Source organism: Plecotus auritus (genome assembly GCF_963455305.1).
Source record: "Plecotus auritus genome assembly, chromosome: 5".
Lineage (NCBI taxonomy): Eukaryota > Metazoa > Chordata > Mammalia > Chiroptera > Vespertilionidae > Plecotus > Plecotus auritus.
Genome location: NC_137776.1, coordinates 42,568,650 through 42,584,340, shown reverse-complemented (window position 1 = coordinate 42,584,340; position 15,691 = coordinate 42,568,650). Strand labels below are relative to the sequence as shown.

The following is a 15,691-nucleotide window of genomic DNA, read 5'->3' as shown; positions in this document are numbered from 1 at the left end:
ATGTGCAGGAGGCAGCCAGTTGATGTGTCTCTTTCAGCAATGTTTCTCTCTCTCTCTCTCTCCCCCCCCCCTCCCCCTTCAACTCTCTGAAAAGCAATGGAAAAAATATCCTTTGGTGAGGGGAAAAAAATTTTTTTAAATGTCAAGAGTGAAAAGAAAGTCTCCTGATTCTATGTGTGTGTATACGTGTAAAACATGGAGACAAGTGTTGGCTCAGAGAGGCTTTTGGTAGTGTGTCGGTCTGACCCCTGCCACCAACCTCGTTTATCTCATCCCTCGTGGCGCAGTACTGCAAGCTGCCGGCCAGGGTCCGCCCATGCTCCTCAGCTCTGGCTCGCCAGTTCATGCTCTCCCCCTCAAGGATGTCCAGCTGCCGCTGCAGGTTCTTTGCAGACACGTTAGTGCAGCTCTGAAAGCGAAAGAGAAATAGCAATAACAAAGGGAAAAGGCAAAGCAGCAGGGAGTCAAGTAGGCTATTTACCTGCATTAGGAAACTCATGAATGACATTTTAAAAAACAGGCTCCTGAAATACCTCCAGCATATTTGAACATAAGGCTTTCAGAAAGAAGCCAGACACCCACCATGGTGGGAAAGGCAAACTGTTCGACTTCAAGTCTTGAAACCAGTTTTGAAGCCTGCTCATCACACTAGCTCCTCAGAGACACCACTCATTACAAGGTGTAATTTTTACCTCAAAAGGCAGAAATCAAGCATTAGGAACATTTGGCTTCTGCGCAGTAATTTTCCTGTCAACTGGAGCTTCAACTCAGGTTCATTATGCAAGTGCTCCCTCCAATCTCCACTCAGCAGAGGGCTGCCAGGGACAAAGCCAGAGGTGACTGAAGAACAATTTGCATTATTTGTGCAAAGTGAGGCGTCTTACTTCTTTCTTTTTAAAGTAAATTTACTAATAAAATAAAACTCTTTTTTTAAAAAAGCCCCTTCTTGGTAAAAATAGATTGCATTAACAGATATTTTTATTCCTAGATCTTTTAATTAAAAAAATACTTTAGGTTCAGTGCATTCCATAGAGTTTAGTGGATACTTAAATGAACTTTAAAATAAAATTGTCCATTATTTTGATTAATATTCTACAGAATAAACATAATCTTCTTTTCCTTAAATTGGGAGTTTAGAGGATATATATATATATATATATATATATATATATATATTAATAATAGAGGAATATGCAAATTGTCCAGGACTCATCACAGTAACAGTAACGACTGAACAGCAGGCTGCATGGGGCAACCAGACCGGCAGGGGGGTTAGTGAGGGACAACCAAATGACTGAATAGCAGGCTGTGGATGGGCGTGGGGGCAGTTGGGAGTGATCAGGTCATCAGGCAGAGACAGTTAGGGGTGATCAGGCTGGCAGGGGGGAAGTTAGGGGTGATCAGGTAGGCAGGCAGGTGAGCAGTTAGGATCCAGTGGTCCCAGATTGTGATAGGGATGTCTGACTGCCGGTTTAGGCCCCATCCCCAGGATCGGGCCTAAACTGGCAGTCAGACATCCCCTGAGGGGTCCTGGATTGGAGAGATTGCAGGCTGAGCTAAGGAGAACCCCCCCGCCCTGTGCACAAATTTCATGCACCAGGCCTCTAGTGTGTGTGTGTGTATACACACACACACACACACACACACACTGAGTGGCCAGATTATTATGATCTCTGAATGCCCAGAGATCATATATATAGATCATATATATTAGAGGCCTGGTGCATTAATTAGTGCATGGGTGGGGTCCGGCCAGCCTGGCCAGGGGGAGGGGACATGGGTGGTTGGCCGGCCTGCCTGCTAGTTGAACTCCTGATTGAGGAGACAATTTGCATATTAGCCTTTTATTATATAGGATATACACTGAGTGGCCAGATTATTATGCGTTCAGAGGGCATAATAATCTAGCCACTCAGTGTGTGTGTGTGTGTGTGTGTGTGTGTGTATATATATACATATATATACATATATATATATATCCTATATAATAAAAGAGTAATATGCAAATTAACCATCACTCCGCTACCCCCACAACCCACGCCCACCAGCCACGCCCACCAGCCAATCAGGAACAAATATGCAAATAAACCCAACCAAGATGGCTGCAGCCACAGAGAGCAGGAGGGAGGCATGGGTTTCCCTGGCAATGGAGGAAGCCAAGCTTTCCCCCTGCCCTTGCCGGCCTAGGCCTCCACTCAAGGCTACAAAGTTTCAATGATAGAAGATACATAAACCCAAACAGAAATGGTGGCAGCCACAGAGCTAGAAAGAGCAGGAGGCTAGGGTTGCCCCAGGTGATGGAGGAAGCCAAGCTTTCCGCAGACCCTGGCCGGCCCAGGCCTCTGCTTAAGGCTACAAAGTTTCAATTATAGAAGATACATAAATCCCCCAAAAAATGGCTGCCACCACGGAGCAAGCAGAAGCCTTGGCTCCGCTCCAGGCTACAAAGTTTCAATTGTAGAAGATAAATAAACCCCAGATACCAGGGCCTCTGCTTGGGTCGCCAGGGGGCGTGGCCGGCCTGCAAACCACCACAGGCCCCTCGCCCAGGCCACCTCACACCCCAAGGGAACCCCCACCCTGATCTGGGACACCATTCAGGGCAAACCAGCTGGCCCCCACCCATGCACCAGGCCTCTATCCTATCTAATAAAAGAGTAATATGCAGATTGACCATCACTCCAACACACAAGATGGCTGCCCCCATATGGTCAAAGATCCTGCCCCCATGTGGACACAAGATGGCCACCACAAGATGGCCAGCAAGGGAGGGCAGTTGGAAGGGACCAGGCCTGCAAGGGAGGGCAGTTGTGGGCGATCAAGCCTGCAGGGGAGGGCAGTTAGGGGTGACCAAGCTGGCAGAGGAGGGAAGTTGGGGGTGACCAAGCCTGCAGGGAAAGGCAGTTGGGAGGGACCCAGGCCTGCAGGGGAGAGCAGTTGGGGGGGACAAGGCCTGCAGGTGAGGGCAGTTAGGGGTGACCAGGCCTGCAGGGGAGGGCAGTTTGGGGCAAACAGGCTGGCAGGGGAGCAGTTAGGCCTCAATCAGGCTGTCAGGAGAGTGGTTAGGGCAGCCGTGGGCAAACTACGGCCCGTGGGCCGGATCCGGCCCGTTCGGCTGTTCTATCCGGCCTGCGGAGCCGAAAGAGTGGAGGGTTCTCTTGCTCTCCCCTCCGCTCCTTTACTTTGAATTTATATTAGTTCACACAAACACTCCATCCATGCTTTTGTTCCGGCCCTCCAGTCCAGTTTAAGAACCCATTGTGGCCCTCGAGTCAAAAAGTTTGCCCACCCCTGGGTTAGGGGGTGATCAGGATGGCAGGCAGAAGCGGTTAGGGGCAATCAGGAAGGCAGGCAGGCGAGCAGTGGGAGCCAGCATTCCTGGATTGTGATAGGGATGTCTGACTGCCCGTTTAGGCCCAATCCCAGGGATCGGGCTTAAACGGGCAGTCAGACATCCCTTGAGGGGTCCCAGATTGGAGAGGGTGCAGGCTGGGCTGAGGGACACTCCCCTCCCCCATGCACGAATTTCATGCACTGGGCCTCTAGTATATATATAATTTGAACTTAAAATATACATATATTTTGCATCAGAGCCCAATGTGCTGTGTATGAAAATTTGGTCCGGAATGATTTCCTTGTCTTTAGACACCTCTGTAAGGTTCACCCATCCTGTGGAATCAAGCAGTGCAACGATAGTGCCCAGAGCCCTTGGTCTCCACCCGGGGGCTCTTTCATGAGGGTTTTTATGGCTAAAGCAGCTTCTCTGGGCCTCAGGTTCTTCATCCATAAAGTGAGTGTCCTGGGCCGGGTGAGCTCTAGGATACCTTCCAGATCTGCAGTGCTAACACAGCATATTGTCCAAGAAATAAAACAGGAGCCACATGAATAATTTTAAATTTTCTAGTAGTCATATTAAAAAGTAAAAAAAAGGTGAAATTAATATTCAAAATAGAGTTTAATCAACTAGATCCAAATGTCAACATTTTACCACATAACCAAATATAAAGATATTAATAAGGTTTTTTGATACTAAGTGCTTAAAATCTGGCATGCATTTCACACTCACAGCACATCTCAATTTTTGCTACATTTCTATCAGAAATACTTTATCTGTATTTAATTTTCATACTCTCTGGTTTTAAATGGGAATATCCAAGTTATTCCAAACATATTTAAAAGTCTTCCAATAACTACATTGTAAACTTTTAAAATAAAATTAAAAGTTTAGTTCCTTAGTTGCACTGAGCACATTTCAAATGCAAATAAAAAACTAACTGCTGTATTAGAAAACACATCTCTACAATTTTTTAAATTAGCATGAGAATAGATGTGTTAAACAAGACTTTTATAATCAGATTTTTCTTCTTTTGTTATAGATGGTAGAAACTCACCACTGATAACTGCCCCCGTGTTTTAATGCATTTTTAAATGTGACATACACCAGGCAGTCTGCCTGGCTTCTCCGCTATGACACCCCAGCTATAATTAGGGATGAGTGATGGTGTTCTAAGTGGCTTACCGGCCGCTGCGCTGATGAGATGATGTCCACTCCCAGGCAAAGGGCCAATTTGTGGAGACGGTCTATATGTGCCTGCTTTTCCTGAGAGCGGCGGAGGCGAACCTGGGCATCGTGTGCGTTATCCAGTTCCTTTGGCCGCTCTAGAAACTCCAATTCTCTTGATTTGAGATGTTCAAGCTGGAATACAGAGCATTTACAATTAACTTTGTTTCATTTTGATGGAGACAGATTTTTAAAGCCTATTTCCTATTACATATTTTCCTAGCTGGTCAAATGCTGTCAAGTCCATCTATAATTATTAGTGGTATAACCAAATAAGAGTGACAATGCTGCAAACCTATAAGGTAAAGCTGAGGGGCTAAAGTTGTCATTTCTATTAAAGAAGAAAACACTCTTTTTTGGTTATAGTCTAAAACCTTAGAAACATCTAGGTCTATGACCTGAGTAAATTCAGAGGCTGTTTTAAAGAGATATCAATACATCTCTATTTTCTGTTAATAAAGGCTATTAACACATTGCGGACCAGTAGTTTTATTGCTAGCTTTACCCAGTGGCCAGATAAGTTTCTATTGAACGAGTACAAAAATGTTTTACATAAATGTTAAAGGCACACTTTAAAATTAAATAACCATTGCATTTTTAAGTTATTTATTACATGTTCTTACAAGCTAATATCTTTTTAAAGTATGATACTGTGTAAAACACTGTGTAATATGAAGCGAGAATTCTCGTGATCCGTCTGCAATGAATTTTACTGCATACTCTATGATGTCAGGTACCTGAGATACAAAAAAAAAAAAAAATCGAATTTGTTTTCTTGCCTCAAAGAGCTTACACTTGAGTTTGGGTTAAAAAATTATTAAAAATCAAGATGCTACAATGACAGATAAGTGGAGTAACTAATGAGAGTTCTAGAAATTTAGAAGAGAGGAAAGTCAGTCCAAGCAAGGTAAGATCATTGGCAGGAGCGGCAGGGTTTAGAGAGTCGGGAAGAGAGAAAAACGCCTGTCAGATAATGGCAGCCTGGGAGTCAAAGAGTTGGAGACATGTGCACTGTCTTTGAGGGACAGAGAGGAGCTATTTGGCTGAAATGTAAGGGAGGATAGAGGTACAGTGAGAGAGACCTTGGAGGCCAGATGTGGAAAGCTGCTAATATCAGAGTAAGCAATGTGGCTTTTACTTATATAATAATTTATATTTCACTTTAGAATGGAGGGTCTTGCAGACATCTATGACAATTCTCACCTCTTCCTTGATTTGGTGGAACTGGACTGTCTTATACAGTATGTCCTCGTAGTCCTGGATCCTCTCTTTCTGTTTTTGATGGAGTTGAATGAGGTCCTTCAGCTGTTGGTACTTCTCTTTCACAGGGGCTCCTTTGCCATTTAACTCTTCTGATTCTTTTACAATGTATTGAACCTCATCATTCAGTTGCTAAAATGTTGACAACCATAAAAGAAATCCAGCTTTCAGAGAGCTCTTTACTTAATAATGGACTATATGAAGATCTAAATAATCAACCATTCTCTCATTTGTTAACAAAAACTTCTTGTGGGCCTCACCCCCTCTCCTGCAAATTCAGGTATTGTGCTTGATGATAGGGGTATATTATTTCATCCCTATCTTCTCAGATTTTTTTTTTATAATTGTGAGCAATGAAAAAAAAAGTATATCAAAGTTAGGTGGTGAAATGAAAGGTCATGTGTTTCTATAGCTCACCAAATATTGTAGTTGTCTGCTAAGTAAATGTGTTTCAGATATAGTTCTTAAACATATTTTTATTGATTTCAGAGAGGAAGGGAGAGAGAGAGCGATAGAAACATCAATGATGAAAGAGAATCATTGATCTGCTGCCTCCTGCATGCCCCCTATTGGGGATTGAGCCCGCAACCCAGGCATGTGCCCTTGACTGGAATAGGACCTGGGACCCCTCAGTCCACAAGCCGACGCTCTATCCATTGAGCCAAACCAGCCATGGCCAGATATTTTATGAAGCCATGAGCCTCTCTGATATTTAGAATCAGGTGGTTTGGTAATAACACCAAAAGAAACGAAGTATAAAAATATATTAGGGGAATTGCTTGTCCTCGTGATAAAAGAATGATCAGAATGAACCACAGCTGAGTAGCACAGTAGATATGCTGCTTCAAAAGTGGCCGCCCCTGAATCCACAAATAGCCACCTCAATTAGGGAGGGATAAACTGCCTTCCCTTTTACCCAGCACTACTCATACATCCCTCATAGAGTTCCAGATCCTGGGGTAGAATTTGCAAAGCGTGGACAACTCAGAGAGCAAGCCACTATAATTTTGGATTTTTCAGCAAAGATAAAAATAATGGAAATGATTTAGGCTAAGGAAATAATTTGCAGAAGAGTGACCTAATAAGGGTCTTCAAGTTTAAATCAAGCAGGTGGGCATTAAATAATACGCATATCACAGAGACAGAGCTAAAGAAGCTAGACAGTAGCTAATGTAGAGGAGTTTGCACATACGCACACTCTTGCATGTGTAGGGCATGTGCACACAAGCACACACAAAATGCAAATAAGCGTACAACACAGGGCACATCAATAAACCTCACATATAGGCTAATTGGATTTTCTAAGAGTTCACTGTGGGCTACAATGTTTTGTGTGTGTGTGGGGGGGGTTGATTATATACTATATGGGTTTGTGGGAAATGAATGTAAATTAGATATTCTGTAGAAGAATCTTCAGTCTTCTAATTCTGGAGTTCTTTATAGCCAACACTTAGAAAGTTTTAACAAACAGAAACACAGGTATCTTAACTTTGCAGCAAAGAACAAGAACCCAGTCCGGAGGATTACATGACTGGTGACCATTTTTGGCAGTTGTGTTGAGTTTAGGAGTGGCAGCAGGTGGGGTATGGAATGCATTAGCAGTCAGGGTCTGGGAGCATGACTCATGGTTTTATCTCTCACATCCTGAGGGCTCTCTGAGAGGGAAAATAGGTGAGCACAGCAAAATTCCTGGGAAAGTGATAGGAGCCTGGGGTGCCAGAGAGTGGAAACAGTGACATCACTTTGGACATTTCAGGGGCAGAGGCAGCTTAGCCTCTGTGTCATAGGGTGCTCATCCTTGTTCTGAGATGACTCAATCTAAAACATGGCTATACCCCTTAGAAAATGACTACAGTGCATATATGTATGATGAATACATTAATAAGAAAATAATTTAATGTAAATTAAAATAATCTAAGATAAGACTACGATTAGGACATTTTACAGCCCAAATATTTGTGTATCATCAAATACAGAATAGTGCAAAAAAAAAAAACAAAACAACAACATAGTAAGAAAAGTGTGTTTTTAAATGGATTTTTAGACAAGCAATGCTTTTTTTTTTTTTAAAGTAATTCACCAGTCAAAATTAATTAGGTAAACTGAAATTGAATGGTTAAAAAAATGTTTTCCATTCACCCAAGTCTATCAGTTTGTTGCTTTACCTGGAACTGAGGCTTCATTGCCTTCCAGTTTTTCCTTAGACCTAAAATGGTCTGGAGGCTCCCTCCAAGGTCAAGTGCAGACACAGGCATGAGTGCTTCCTGAAGAAGTTTTAAGTTGTGAGTAGTCTGAAATAAACATGGGATGGTTAAGCATGTGTTTTCTTTGCCACCATCAGCAAATACATTATGATCATCCTGGTGATGACATGGTGTGTCGTCAAACTTTTCAATCGCATGAAAGTACTCATGACCTCGAGTGAGCTCCTGGTTCTAAACCACATTAATGAAGAAAAGCATAAGCCCTCTGTTTCCCTTCCTTCATTTGGTCTTATTGTGGTAAAATATACATAACACAGTTGAGCATTTTAACCATTTCTAAGTGTGCAGTTCAGTGGCATTAACATTCACATGGGTGTGCAACCATCACCACCGTCCATCCCAGAACTTCTTCATCATCCCTAATGCAGCTCTGTACCCATCGGACACTAACTCTCTTTCCTGCCCTCATCTCAGCCCCTGGTGACTTCTAGTCTAAATTTGACTACTCTAGGTACTTCACATAAGTGGAATCATATCATATTCATCCCTTTGTATCTGACTAATTTCACTTAGTATAATGTTTTCAAGGTTCCTCCACGCTGTACCATGTGTCAGAATTTCATTTCTTTTGAAGACTGAATGTCCCCACTGCGTGTTCCCTCACCTTTCTAAGTTGCTCTTTGAACGCTCCCCACTGCTGTTTCACAGGCTTGCTTGCTGCAGCTGTAAGTCGCCATGCCATCCGAAGGTGGCCGAGTTCTTCCCTTTCAGCCTTCTGACTTTCCATAGTGTTCTCCATAATGTGCACTTTATTTTTCACATTTAATATTTCATCCTCTTTTGCCTGTTAAATTAATAATCCATATAATGGCTTTTCTTTCCCAAGAAATACAACATTTTTTCATATACCTACTCTAGGAGGCAGACAGGATCACAACCAAAGCAGAGCACGGACGGTTCTAATAGAAAGACAAGACAGGAGCGCGCCTGCTCAGGGGCATGGCTAGGCTCTCAGAACCCATGTTGCCTGCTTGGGCCCCAGGCCCTGAGTTCTCCAAGCACCCAGTGCTGCTGGAGTCACCTGCTAAAGTCTATTTCCTGGGGTTCAAGAGGGTGACTGGATGAGCTCCTGGATACAGAAATATTAAAGTGAAGATTACTTTAGTGCATATGTTTTAAAGTGCATTCTACCTTTCATTTTAACACTCTCAATAGCAGATGTCACAACCGCAGTATCAGGGAATGGGAGGGGGCAAGTTGCTCTGGGCCATCTTTTCTTAAACTACTCCATTGTATATATTACAACGATTTTAAGTTTCCCAGTTCCTCAAGTTACTTCCTTTTGTGAGAACTGAAATGTGCATCTGTATCTTTATTTTTGTATGTCTATCGTGCAACCAGAAGCACAGTATCTAAGTTTAAAGACTTCCCTTCCCAACTTCTAGATGCTCTGGCTGACTGATTTGAAATCCTTTAAACAATGGTTTAAAAAAGGGGGAAATTTAATTGGAGGAAGAAAGATAAGAGAGGCAAAGAGTAAGATCATGTGCTATTTTACGTACAAACATCAAAAAATGCAGAAGAATATTTGTTTGGCAAAACCATGATTTTTACTTTGATGACCAGCTGTTCTCAATAAATCCTTGACTTTCTAAGGAGCAAATGTACATGGATTTCTATAATGACAATGATAACTAAGTATCTAAAAAGTCAAGGGACCTCTTAGATTGTAGTTAGAAAATGGTGTCATAAAACTGTAACAGGATATTTTAACAGGATATTTTAAAATAATAAACCATCTTATTTTCAAATTAATTTAAATGGCATTAACATTGCATATTTATATTCCTATATTAATTTAGACATTATAAAAAGCCAATTAATTGCAAAAAAAGATAATTGCAGGTCCTAAAGAGATTTTTGGCCATGAATTTGGGGATCTAGGAATCAAATGATACATTCTGTAATTATGATTAACAAGATGCTAAATATTATGAAAGATATTTGATAACTTCAGCCAGATCCAACCCAAATCATAATTTTAATCTATGCTATAAATAAAGTTAGGGTATCTTTCACCTTTTATTAAGAAATTACTAATCAAAATGTAATGTAATACAGAGTTTAATGTAAATTTGGCCCTTGCAGCATGCCAACGACAGCGGTACTCAGCAGGGAGTGATGTCTGAGTGAGGTCTGGAAGAAGGAGAGGTATGGCAGCATTTGTTGATGTCTGGCTGGCAGGATCCAAAAACAGTGATCATGTACTTGGCAGACTTAAGTGCTTTGACCTCTCAGGAAGATTAATCTACTGGAGGTCTAGTTAGTAAACATACTATTCACTCTACTTCTGTGGAAGGGCATGGAAAACTTTGCCATAACCTAGCCAACAGGGCACTCAATTCTCAATTTTCCATTTATATGCAGGCACAATAAATGGTTTTCTGATATCTTGCTTTTTAGATACCTTGATAACAGGAAGGCGGTACCCCAAATAACATCTTGGCGTTCACCACTATGAATTTGTAAATTGGCACTTTTATCAAGATGTCTGCCAGATTTCTCACTTAAATCGGCTTCTCTAATCTTGATGATTTTTAGATGAACTGAAAATTTTTTAATTTCCAGCTTGAAAATAAGAGCCACGGCAACCCAATCAAAAGTGCAACACTCAGCGGAAAATGCCAGCTGGCATTCTCCCTTCTTAACAGCCAAACTGGTTACCACATTTCAACAATAATGTTTGTTTAAAAGCTGAGCGCTCCAAAAGATATGGGAATAAAAAATGTGTTTCACTTGCTTTACCAACAATTCCCTACCTCAGAATGATGCTGAAACAATGAAGTTAACTATTATGTGGACCATAATTCTTATCAATAAGGAGGAATTTATTTATCATATGACAGTGGTAAGGAGCTTAGGGTAAAGGATTCATTTTTTTAAACATAACACCTGACATTTGATAAATTTTCACTAGTCCTACCAAGATAGGACTACATAACTGGAAAGCAAGAGAAAAGGTAGACAACTCCAGATCCAGATGTAGGAATTAGCTGACACACACTCTAAATGCCCATGATTAATATAGTTTAAAAAGTGTCCAACTGGTGTTGCTCAGTGGTTGAGCATCGACCTATGAATCAGGAGGTCACTGTTCAATTCCCGGTCAGGGCACATGGCCCGGGTTGTGGGCTCAGTCCCCACTAGGGGGTGTGCAGGAGGCAGCTGATCAATGATTATCTCTCATCATTGAAGTTTCTGTCTCTCTCTCTCCCTCTCCCTTCTTCTCCCTTTGTTATATATAACAAAGGTGGAGAATGAGAATGAGAGGATAGGAAAGATAATTTAATCAGCAATTGAAATCCAATGAGAGAGAGAGAAGAGAAAGACAAAAGACTCATGGACACAGACAACAGATAGTGATTGCCAGAGGGAAGTTGGGGAGGTAGAAGAAGATAATGGGGACTAAATGGTGATGGAAGGAGACTTGACTTGAGGTGGTAAACACAATACAACATACAGATGATGTATTGTAGAATTGCATACCTGAAACCTGTATAATTTTATTAACTAATGCCACCCAATAAATTAAAAAATCAAATGGAAACTACAGAACTAAAAAGTAAAATGTCTGAAATGAAGTTAGTAATAATTAAGCAAAAAATGCAATTTGCAAATATTTGAATTCTCTTAAGAGTGCAAATTAGAGAAGTACACAATCGAGAGATGGAAGAATATATACTGAACAAAGTAAAAATGTAAAAGATAAATAAATGGTAGATAGATAGATAGGTAGATAATATGTGTTCTCAATATTCCAACTGAAAAATAACAATTGTTTTTACAAAAAGCACCTGGATAACATGGGCAAATTGCTTAGCAAGTTTCCTCTGATGCTTAAAGATAGTATAAGATATGTTAGAACTGTTTCGTGTATATTTTGTTTCCACACAAATTGAACGAGAATGGCTTTCAAACAACAAAGGTTGAAACAAAGAAGATAATGCCATTCTCGCATGATTTTTAAATTAAGGAACTCAAGCCTTAGGTCTTGAACTAAAAAACAAAGAAGAGAAAGAGAAAATTGCAGTTGAAAGTAGATGAGGGTAGTTAGACAAAACCTAACTCTTCCAAATGAATTCAGGCTCCAGACTGAGATTAATCACATTCCAGAGTACGGAGAAAATTGTAGATGTCAGTTATCTTTGCAAGTCTACAGAAAATAGGAGAAGGGCCAGACAATTAGGGAAAGAAAAATGCCTTGATTTTCAAAGGGAGGAAAGACTGGGCTACATAGTTTACAGATTGGAAAGCTTTACAGTGAAAACCATGCAATAAGTTCATCATTGAGCAAGCAGTTTGTGAGCACTTTGGAAATAATCTCCTGGTCACTATGAGCCAACCTGATTTCTGCCAAATTATTTTCATGCAATTGATAGGATGTTAGGTAGATATAGAATTAAACCCAGGAGAGAGAGCTAATGTAGTAGATAGCAGATGCAAAATTAGTTTGACAAGATGGAATCATGGGTAAAGATGAACAAGATGACATTGAATAGAAATAAATATAAAGACCCACATTTGTATGTAAAAGATAAATACCTGACACAGATATAAAATGGGAAAGACCTAGCTTGGCAGGAATTGTAATAAAAATTCATGGGAGTTTTATTCAATCACAAGTTTAATATGAACCAGCATAGTGAAATCATGGCTAAAAATTAATGAATAACCTTAGGTCTCATTAGTAAAGAATGATGTCCACTTTGTTGTACTCTGTGTTAAACTTGTACTTTACTTTTGGGTTATATTTTATGAATGACTTTAACAAACCATAAAAATTTGGGGGAGGGAGGATCAGGATGGAGAGAGAAATGAAGCTGCCTCATAAATGACAGAAAGGATTTGCATGTAGTTCGCTGCAGAAAGGACTCAGATTAGATATAGCAATTATTTTCAATGTTTGGAGGACTTTCACATGTAAGAGAAATCAAATAGGAATAGTCTCCCCTTACCTTGTGCAACTACAGAGGGTTAGAACCAGGTATGAAGTCAGATTTAACTTAACATTTTAAAAAAATGTTTTCTAGCAGCTCTTATTTTCTAACAATGGAATGAGCAGTTTCATTAGGAAGATACTTGAAGGAGAAGAGGATTAGTCATCTTTTAAGAATTCTGTAGAGAACTTTATATGGGTCAGAGGTTGATAAAAGGATTCTAGAGTATTTTACAGATATAAGTGGACAACTAAAGTTTAGGATACATTTGTAAATATGATGGAGCTTCACTATAGAAAGATAGGCTATAGGAAAAAATTCTTCAAAATGAAGATTCAGCCTAGATGTTAACGTGAGCCACTGGAAATGTTGTCAGGACTTCGTTGCAGGCTATCAACATAACTTAGAAATCTAGGGTGAACTTCCATGTAATAATAAAAATGTTGCGTTTGGATTATAGACAATCTTTCTTGTAGATAATTATAACTTATGAGAAGTATAGAACTAAATAAACACAGACATGCTAGGCTTTGGCACTGCTCTAGGTTGAATGAAGCTAAAAAGAACTTTCTAAACCAGCCTTGGGCAAACTACGGCCCGCGGGCCGGATCTGGCTGTTCTATCCGGTTCTCTTGCTCTCCCCTCCGCTCCTTTACTTTGAATTTATATTAGTTCACACAAACACTCCATCCATGCTTTTGTTCCGGCCCTCCGGTCCAGTTTAAGAACCCATTGTGGCCCTCGAGTCAAAAAGTTTGCCCACCCCTGAAACCCACCCTGCTGATTGATAGTTGAAGTTTTGAATTTATAATTTTGACTTTGACAAGTAATCCTTGCAGAAGGTGTGACTCACATAATGTTATTCTCACCATATTTATCAAATTAAGGAACTCAAGCCCTAGGTCTTGTACTAAAAAACTCCTTTTTAAAAAGAGCTGCCACTGCTTCTCAGCCGAGTCAGACCAGTGCGTGGCTTCTGCAGTACCCTCTTCCCTCCCCGGGCTTTCAGTTCGGTAAAACTCCTTCAGACGCTCACATTGCTCCTCTGCCTAAGAGAGAGAGAAAGAGAGAATATAAATGCAAGATAACACTTGCAAACATTTTTAAAGAAAATGACACAAGATTCCGATAAAAGCCTATGTAAAAATTAAATGGAAGCTACATTTCAGAACTTTTTTTCAGAGAAAGGAAGAGAGATAGGGATGGTGGGAGAGAAACATCAACCAGTTGCCAATCTTACATGCCCCAGCTGATAACTGAATCTCCAACTTAGGTATGTCCCTGACTGGAAATCAAACCCACATGACCTTTTGGTGTACAGGATGATGCTCCACCCAACTGAGCCACTGTGGCCAGGATTCTTTAAATAACTTAAGTATTGTCAATTTATTAAAACAATATGAAAATCTATCTAAGTTGTTTACAGACTGGACTACTACTGGGTAGTAAATAGAACTAACAAGTTTATTATCTATAAGACCTACTTACTGTGACCCAAATCAGATTTATATATTTTGTATAATGTATGTTTTGCAATTGGGGACAATTTATGTCAAATACTGGTGTGATAATATTTAAAGCTGAGTTTTATAATTCAGAAGAAAGCCAAAATCAATCTGAACAGGGTAGAAACTTCAGTTGATAGTTAGTCACTGTATTTTAAAAATTTTAACAACATTCTTAATTTAAATGAACTTAATAAGAGAGCCTGCAAATGGCCTCAGAAACAGAAGTGCTCTCTACATTTCCCATGTTCTATTTATTCATGACCCTGTTTTGCTGATTCTTGTCTCCTCAGCCCAGAATGATCTTTTCTCAATTTTGTGTTCCTACACATCCTTTATGAGCTAGTTGAATTGCTACCTCCTCCAAGGAGTCTGTCCTACTAAGAATTAGCATTTATTTCCTTGGATTCCCAAAGATAGTTCTGGAAGAAAGATAAACAAAAGCAAGTTATTACAACACAAGGACAATATACACACAATGTTATGGGCGTAGTAAGGAGGGACCATTTTTAAATTATTGGTGAACTGAAACCACAGGTGGGTGGGTGTGTAATTTTCATAGGAAAAAAATGTTCAAAAGTGAACACAGGCAAGGACTCTGGGACCCTCCATACTTCAGGAACAGGGAACCAAGTTAGGAAAAAGAAGAAGGGACAGATAAAGAAGCAGACACAGTGATTCCACTTATGTGAAGTATCCAAGTAAGGCAAGTCTATAGAGATAGAAAGCAGATCAGTCCTTGCCCAAGGCTGGGAGTGGAAACAAAGATTGACTAAAAAGTGCACTGGAGCTACTTTTGGGCTGATGGAACTATCCTAAAACTAGAATGCAGTGATTGTTGCACAACTCAATAAATATAATAAAAATCATTGTACTCTAAAATAGATGAATTGTATGCTGTGTAAATTATACTTAAATAAACCTGGGGGGGAGGGAGGGTTTAAGCCAAAGGAGGTAAGAATAACTGGATTAAATAAATGTGGCAGAGAGATTAAGCAAGATGAAGACTGAAAATAGAGATTTCATTTATCAATCAGTAAGTAACTTATAAGGACATTTTCAATGGAGTGAAGAGGTAGCAGATGGCTGGATTAAATTGCTGTGGGATGAGAACTGGGGAGAATGAGCAAGTAGAGACAAGAAATGTCATCTTCCCATTGTCAA

General features: G+C 40.3%; 1 protein-coding gene across 2 annotated transcripts in view; it reads right to left on the bottom strand.

Annotated features, from left to right (window-relative positions):
* CCDC141 (coiled-coil domain containing 141) overlaps nt 1-15,691 on the bottom strand; it is a 182,894-nt gene that overhangs the window by 37,044 nt on the left and 130,159 nt on the right. For both annotated transcript variants that reach the window (XM_080669118.1, XM_080669119.1), the window contains exons 12-17: nt 13,892-14,071; nt 8,690-8,869; nt 7,987-8,112; nt 5,765-5,953; nt 4,520-4,696; nt 260-409 (exon numbers count right to left, since the gene is read on the bottom strand). In XM_080669118.1, the coding sequence (XP_080525244.1) occupies nt 260-409; nt 4,520-4,696; nt 5,765-5,953; nt 7,987-8,112; nt 8,690-8,869; nt 13,892-14,071 (1,002 nt within the window). The remainder of the gene's footprint in view (nt 1-259; nt 410-4,519; nt 4,697-5,764; nt 5,954-7,986; nt 8,113-8,689; nt 8,870-13,891; nt 14,072-15,691) is intronic.